This window comes from Procambarus clarkii, chromosome 20 (assembly GCF_040958095.1).
Source record: "Procambarus clarkii isolate CNS0578487 chromosome 20, FALCON_Pclarkii_2.0, whole genome shotgun sequence".
NCBI lineage: Eukaryota > Metazoa > Arthropoda > Malacostraca > Decapoda > Cambaridae > Procambarus > Procambarus clarkii.
This window is the reverse complement of record NC_091169.1, coordinates 28,770,105-28,778,422: the sequence shown is the minus strand read 5'-3', so window position 1 is coordinate 28,778,422 and position 8,318 is coordinate 28,770,105. Positions and strand designations below refer to the sequence as shown.

Below are 8,318 nucleotides of genomic sequence, written 5' to 3'. Positions count from 1 at the left end.
TGTTGCTTGTCTGTTGCCTTGATGGACACGTTCGTGTTGACGGACACGTTCGTGTAGACGGACACGTTCGTGTAGACGGACACGTTCGTGTAGACGGACACGTTCGTGTAGACGGACACGTTCGTGTAGACGGACATATGATGTGTTGTGAACTTTACATTAGGATGTGTTCCCTTCCTGTTGGGATAATGTTATCACGACATGCGCGCGCGCGCGCACACGCGCACACGCACACGCACACACACACACACACACACACGCACACACATACACACACACACACACACACCTCGTAGCCTGGTGGATAGCGCGCAGGACTCGTAATTCTGTGGCGCGGGTTCGATTCCCGCACGAGGCAGAAACAAATGGGCAAAGTTTCTTTCACCCTAAGTGCCCCTGTTACCTAGCAGTAAATAGGTACCTGGGAGTTAGTCAGCTGTCACGGGCTGCTTCCTGGGGTGGGTGTGTGTGTGTGTGTGTGGTGTGGGGAAAAAAAAAAAAGTAGTTAGTAAACAGTTGATTGACAGTTGAGAGGCGGGCCGAAAGAGCAAAGCTCAACCCCCGCAAAACACAACTAGTAAACACACACACATACACACACACACACACACATACACACACACACACACACACACACACATACATACACACACACACACACACACCATGGTTTAATCAGAGATGTAAGCTAGCTAAGGAGCTAAGTACAAGGGCGAGGGTAACTAGAGAAATAAGAGGACGCTAGAGAGCAGAGAAGGATACCAAAGTGCCAGGAATGAATAAGTTAGGGTGAGAAGAGAGACAGTTGCACTAACGTCCCACATAATAAAAGTATTTGAGAGAGTGATCAGGAGTCAGGTCACTAGATTCATGGAAACCAATGACCTCCACAACCCAGGCCAACATGGATTTAGAGCAGGAAGATCATGCCTCTCACAGCTACTTGACCATTATGACAAAATCACTGAGACATTAGAAGAAAAACATAATGCAGATGTTGTATACACAGATTTTGCAAAGGCATTCGATAAATGTGACCATGGAGTGATTGCACACAAAATGAGGTCATTGGGTATAACTGATAAAGTAGGGCGCTGGATACTCAATTTCCTGTCGAACAGAACACAGAGTAACAGTCAATCAAGTAAAATCGAGTCCAAGCGCAGTTAAAAGCTCTGTACCTCAAGGTACAGTCCTTGCACCACTGCTGTTCCTTATTCTCATATCAGATGTAGACAAAAATACAAGTCACACCTTCGTGTCATCCTTTGCAGATGATACAAAAATCAGCATAAAAATTACCTCTGCTAAAGACATTGAAAAACTACAAACAGACGTTAACAACGTTTTCGATTGGGCAGCAGAAAATAACATGATATTTAACGGTGATAAATTCCAGGTACTCAGATACGGCAAAAATGAGGATCTGAAACATAATACAGGGTAAAAACACAATCGAATATGCCCATAGTAGGAAAACAGCATGTCAAGGATCTGGGAATAATGATGTCCGACGACCTAACGTTTAGGGAGCATAACCAAGCAAATATTGCGACAGCCAGAAAAATAATAAGATGGATTACGAGAACCTTCAATTCCAGAGATCCCATCACAATGGTTGTACTCTTCAAGTCACTTGTGTTGTTCCGTCTTGAGTACTGCTCAGTACTCACTTCCCCCTTCAGAGAAGGAGAGATTGCTGAAATAGAGAGAATACAGAGAACATATACGGCACGCATAGACGAGATAAAGCACCTAAATTATTGGTATCGTCTCAAAGCTCTCCAAATGTACTTCCTAGAAAGGAGACGAGATACCAAATAATATACACATGGAAAATACTGGAGGGACAGGTCCCAAATCTGCACAGTAAAATAACACCTTGCTGGAGTGAACGATATGGAAGAAAATGCAGAATAGAACCAGTGAAGAGCAGAGGTGCCATAGGCACAATCAGAGAACACTGTATAAACATCAGAGGTCCGCGGTTGTTCAACACCCTTCCAGCGAGCATAAGAAATATTGCCGGAACAACCGTGGACATCTTCAAGAGAAAACTAGATTGTTTTCTTCAAGAAGTGCCGGACCAACCGGTCTGTGATTGGTATGTGGGCCTGCGAGCCGCTGCAAGCAACAGCCTGGTGGACCAAACTCTCACAAGTCAAGCCTGGAACTCGGGCCGGGCTTGGGGAGTAGAAGAACTCCCAGAACCCCATCAAGCAGGTATCAAGCAAAAGGGCAAAATGAAAATGACATATCATGCACATATCATGCATATCATGCAAGGCAAAGACTCAACCTAAATTGCTGCACAGCCACATCAGGAGGAAAACAACAGTGAAGGAACAAGGTAATGAATCTGAGGATAGGGGCAGAAGGATTCACTACAAACGAAAAGGAAGTGTGTGAGGAACTCGATAAGAAATATCAGGAGCGAAAGAACCTTGTAACACAACATCAGAATGACTTGTCATCATTCAGGGATGACAAGTCATTCCTCACAGGAGTAATTGAATTCTACGACCAGGCAACAAAAATCAGGCAAGAAAGAGCAGGGTAGGCAGACTGCATATTTTTGGATTGCAAGAAACCCTTCGACACAGTACCACACGAGAGACTAGTGCACAAGTTGGAGATGCAGGCAGAAATAAAAGGGAAAGTACTCCGTTGGATAAGGGAGTAGCTAAGCAACAGAAGACAGCGAGTCACTGTGAGGGGTGAGGTCTCAGATTGGCGGGACTTCACCAGTGGGGTCCCACAGGGTTCAGTCCTTAGACCTATACTATTTCTGATATATGTAAATGATCTCTCAGAGGGAATAGACTCGTTGCTCTCATTGTTTGATGATGAAGTCAAAATTATGAGGAGTAAGACAGAGGAAGACAGCGTGAGGCTACAAGATGACCTAGACAGACTGCATGAATGGTTCAACAAATGGCTACTACAGTTCAACCCGAGTAAATGTAAGGTAATGAAACTAGGCAGTGGAAACAGGAGGCCAGACACTGGATACAGAATGGGAGATGAAGTCCTTCATGAAATGGACAGAGAGAAAGATCCAGAAGTTATCACACCAAACCTGTCTCCTGAAGCCCACATAAAAAGAATAACATCTGCGGCATATGCGAGGCTGGCTAACATCAGAACAGCCTTCAGGAACGTGTGTAAGGAACCATTCAGAATCTTGTACACCACATATGTAAGACCAATCCTGGAGTATGCGGCCCCAGCATGGAGCCCGTACCTTGTCAAGCACAAGACGAAGCTGGAAAAAGTTCAGAGGGATGCCACTAGGCTAGTCCCAGAACTAAGAGGCATTAGACACATTTTTTTTATTTATCAGGGGGAAAGCGCCAAGCCATTACGAGTTTATAGCACTGGGAAGGGGTCAGGATAAGGATTTGGGATAGGACGAGGGGAAAGGAATGCTGCCCAACTACTTGGACGGTCGGGGATTGAACGCCGACCTGCATGACGCGAGACCGTTGCTCTAATCTTCTTGTTTGAGGAGCTGTTCACTTGAGACAGTTAAGCAAGTCCCAGCTGTGTCTGGGTACAAGTGATAGGAAGAACAACCCAGCGGGTTTTCTTCCTATTGGGGAGTGTTGTACATTCTGCTATGGCGGTATGTTCACTCATAAGATGAGTGGCGCTGCCCAATAAACTCGCCCCTCGGGGCAAAATTTAAAAAAATAACCGTTGCTCTACCGTCTACTCAAAGTGGCTGGGTGTTAGTTACGAAGAAAGGCTGAATGAAATGCACCCAACGTGTATTTGTTTTGCATAACAGCTCAATAAGAATGTTCCCCCCCCCTCCTCCAAGTGCTATATAGTCGTAATGGCTTGGCACTTTCTTCTGATAATTAAATTTCCTTCCCTTCCCCCTTCCATCTCCATGACAGCCACGACAAATTCAAAATGAATTGAGCATGATAGAAATGATATTTTTATTGGCTTGTCCTAAAATGTTGCATAGTACAAGTTTTTTTTTAAGTTTTGGGGGTTTAGAAATATATTTGTGATGATTTGATGATTTCAGTTAAATTTGACCTTTAAATCCAAGCTGGTCGCCGATATTTAGTTGGGAACATGTGATTTTTTGAAATTGTAACACAGCTTTCATACGAGATTTAAATCACAGCGCTGTTTGTGTAGAGCTGAATTATGAACAGTAAAAATACAACAGAATTTGTCTCGTAAGACAAAAGGTTCCATTTTGACGTTAATGGCACACAAACAGTAGCTCTCAACGGCCACACAAGTACTAGAAAACACTGAAGAAAACCGGTACATTACGCTCGAACATTGTGCTTTCCTTAATATAAAGTTTAAATTATTTAACATAAATAACTTCCAAACAAGACACATCCAGCGAGGAAGGAACCTTCCTTCGCAACGGTCACACATCCACCGAGGAAGGAACCTTCCTTCGCAACGGTCACACATCCACCGAGGAAGGAACCTTCCTTCGCAACGGTCACACATCCACCGAGGAAGGAACCTTCCTTCGCAACGGTCACACATCCACCGAGGAAGGAACCTTCCTTCGCAACGGTCACACATCCACCGAGGAAGGAACCTTCCTTCGCAACGGTCACACATCCACCGAGGAAGGAACCTTCCTTCGCAACGGTCACACATCCACCGAGGAAGGAACCTTCCTTCGCAACGGTCACACATCCACCGAGGAAGGAACCTTCCTTCGCAACGGTCACACATCCACCGAGGAAGGAACCTTCCTTCGCAACGGTCACACATCCACCGAGGAAGGAACCTTCCTTCGCAACGGTCACACATCCACCGAGGAAGGAACCTTCCTTCGCAACGGTCACACATCCACCGAGGAAGGAACCTTCCTTCGCAACGGTCACACATCCACCGAGGAAGGAACCTTCCTTCGCAACGGTCACACATCCACCGAGGAAGGAACCTTCCTTCGCAACGGTCACACATCCACCGAGGAAGGAACCTTCCTTCGCAACGGTCACACATCCACCGAGGAAGGAACCTTCCTTCGCAACGGTCACACATCCAGCGAGGAAGGAACCTTCCTTCGCAACGGTCACACATCCAGCGAGGAAGGAACCTTCCTTCGCAACGGTCACACATCCACCGAGGAAGGAACCTTCCTTCGCAACGGTCACACATCCACCGAGGAAGGAACCTTCCTTCGCAACGGTCACACATCCACCGAGGAAGGAACCTTCCTTCGCAACGGTCACACATCCACCGAGGAAGGAACCTTCCTTCGCAACGGTCACACATCCACCGAGGAAGGAACCTTCCTTCGCAACGGTCACACATCCACCGAGGAAGGAACCTTCCTTCGCAACGGTCACACATCCACCGAGGAAGGAACCTTCCTTCGCAACGGTCACACATCCACCGAGGAAGGAACCTTCCTTCGCAACGGTCACACATCCACCGAGGAAGGAACCTTCCTTCGCAACGGTCACACATCCACCGAGGAAGGAACCTTCCTTCGCAACGGTCACACATCCACCGAGGAAGGAACCTTCCTTCGCAACGGTCACACATCCACCGAGGAAGGAACCTTCCTTCGCAACGGTCACACATCCACCGAGGAAGGAACCTTCCTTCGCAACGGTCACACATACGCCGAGGAAGGAACCTTCCTTCGCAACGGTCACACATCCACCGAGGAAGGAACCTTCCTTCGCAACGGTCACACATACGCCGAGGAAGGAACCTTCCTTCGCAACGGTCACACATACGCCGAGGAAGGAACCTTCCTTCGCAACGGTCACACATACGCCGAGGAAGGAACCTTCCTTCGCAACGGTCACACATCCGCCGAGGAAGGAACCTTCCTTCGCAACGGTCACACATCCACCGAGGAAGGAACCTTCCTTCGCAACGGTCACACATCCACCGAGGAAGGAACCTTCCTTCGCAACGGTCACGGAAGGACCGAGGAAGGAACCTTCCTTCGCAACGGTCACGGAAGGACCGAGGAAGGAACCTTCCTTCGCAACGGTCACGGAAGGACCGAGGAAGGAACCTTCCTTCGCAACGGTCACGGAAGGACCGAGGAAGGAACCTTCCTTCGCAACGGTCACGGAAGGACCGAGGAAGGAACCTTCCTTCGCAACGGTCACGGAAGGACCGAGGAAGGAACCTTCCTTCGCAACGGTCACGGAAGGACCGAGGAAGGAACCTTCCTTCGCAACGGTCACGGAAGGACCGAGGAAGGAACCTTCCTTCGCAACGGTCACGGAAGGACCGAGGAAGGAACCTTCCTTCGCAACGGTCACGGAAGGACCGAGGAAGGAACCTTCCTTCGCAACGGTCACGGAAGGACCGAGGAAGGAACCTTCCTTCGCAACGGTCACGGAAGGACCGAGGAAGGAACCTTCCTTCGCAACGGTCACGGAAGGACCGAGGAAGGAACCTTCCTTCGCAACGGTCACGGAAGGACCGAGGAAGGAACCTTCCTTCGCAACGGTCACGGAAGGACCGAGGAAGGAACCTTCCTTCGCAACGGTCACGGAAGGACCGAGGAAGGAACCTTCCTTCGCAACGGTCACGGAAGGACCGAGGAAGGAACCTTCCTTCGCAACGGTCACGGAAGGACCGAGGAAGGAACCTTCCTTCGCAACGGTCACGGAAGGACCGAGGAAGGAACCTTCCTTCGCAACGGTCACGGAAGGACCGAGGAAGGAACCTTCCTTCGCAACGGTCACGGAAGGACCGAGGAAGGAACCTTCCTTCGCAACGGTCACGGAAGGACCGAGGAAGGAACCTTCCTTCGCAACGGTCACGGAAGGACCGAGGAAGGAACCTTCCTTCGCAACGGTCACGGAAGGACCGAGGAAGGAACCTTCCTTCGCAACGGTCACGGAAGGACCGAGGAAGGAACCTTCCTTCGCAACGGTCACGGAAGGACCGAGGAAGGAACCTTCCTTCGCAACGGTCACGGAAGGACCGAGGAAGGAACCTTCCTTCGCAACGGTCACGGAAGGACCGAGGAAGGAACCTTCCTTCGCAACGGTCACGGAAGGACCGAGGAAGGAACCTTCCTTCGCAACGGTCACGGAAGGACCGAGGAAGGAACCTTCCTTCGCAACGGTCACGGAAGGACCGAGGAAGGAACCTTCCTTCGCAACGGTCACGGAAGGACTGAAAATGACCTCAACTAATATTTCTCTCTAACACACACGCATCCTGAGGAGGTGTGTGTGTTAGTAGATATGATAGAGGAAGACAGGTCAGTACATTAGACAGCGGGCAGGTAGAAAGGCGGGGTCCTAGCAGTCCTGCAGGCACACATAGCAAAAACACACACACTCATATAATTAAGAGTCGGGACCAAAGAGCAGAAGCTCAACCCCCCGCATGCTCAACTAGGTGAGTACACAAGTGGTTGTATGGTGCCTGTATCTTATCAAGAAACAAATCAACAAATTTGTAAAGGTGCAAAGACATGCAACTAAATGGCTCCCGAAACTGAAAAATAAGAGCTTCGAGGAGAGGCTAGAGGCATTAAATAATCAAAACTAGAAGATAGAGGGAAGAGAGACGATATGATCACTACGTACAAAATAGTAACGGGAATCGACAGAGTTGATAAGGAAGAATTCCTGAGACCTGGTACTTCAAGAGCAAGAGGTCATAGATTTAAGCTAACAAAGCTGCCGAAGAAATATAAGAAAATTAACTTTCAGAGAGTGGTAGACAGTTGGAACAAGTTAAGTGAGAAGGTGGTGAAGGCTAAAAGCGTCACTAATTTTAAAGCGTTATATGACAAAGAGTACTGGGAAGACGGGACACCACGAGCGTAGCTCTCATCCTGTAACTACTCATAGGTAGTTACATTTAGGTAATTACACACAGTTTGCTAACATTTAGCCAAATAAGTTACGAAGACAACAAAACTGGATTTTCATCCCTTATCATGGAAATTTAAGACGAAAGTGTAGGCGTAAATCCACCACCAGGCTAAATGTCTTGGCTAAGGAGGAATTAATATACACCAAGCAAATTGATAAATGATAATGACGAAGGCTACAGCGAGAGGAGACGAGCAACAAAGAAGAAGTACTAAACTACTCTTGTTGTTGAACCGATGACGTGTTGTTGTAGCCTAATACACTCATTTGCTCACCGTCGAGTCCAAAACCTGAGAAAAGTTTTGGCCTGTCTACGTCATCACTCTTAATTAACCTATCCTCGTACAAACCAAATTTAACCTAACCCAACCTATCCCAATCCAGCATAAAACTAAACTAACCCAATGTCATCTAACTTATTAACCTAACGAAAATAAGAGATCAAATGTAGTATATTATATTTATATA

General features: G+C 47.9%; 1 protein-coding gene across 1 annotated transcript; it reads left to right on the top strand.

Moving 5' to 3' along the window:
- The first annotated feature begins 2,259 nt into the window (after positions 1 to 2,259).
- LOC138366784 (hornerin-like) lies at positions 2,260 to 7,160 on the top strand. Its single transcript, XM_069328065.1, has 2 exons — positions 2,260 to 2,350; positions 4,363 to 7,160. Exons 1-2 carry the CDS (start codon positions 2,260 to 2,262, stop codon positions 7,158 to 7,160), a joined length of 2,889 nt encoding a protein of 962 aa, XP_069184166.1.
- Positions 7,161 to 8,318: the final 1,158 nt, after the last annotated feature.

Bases quoted from the DNA above. Each gene is read 5' to 3' on its own strand.
- LOC138366784 (XM_069328065.1), top strand. From the start codon at position 2,260: ATGCACATATCATGCATATCATGCAAGGCAAAGACTCAACCTAAATTG. The intron at 2,351-4,362 runs GTAATGAATCTG...CTTCCAAACAAG, and splicing joins AACAACAGTGAAGGAACAAG to ACACATCCAGCGAGGAAGGA.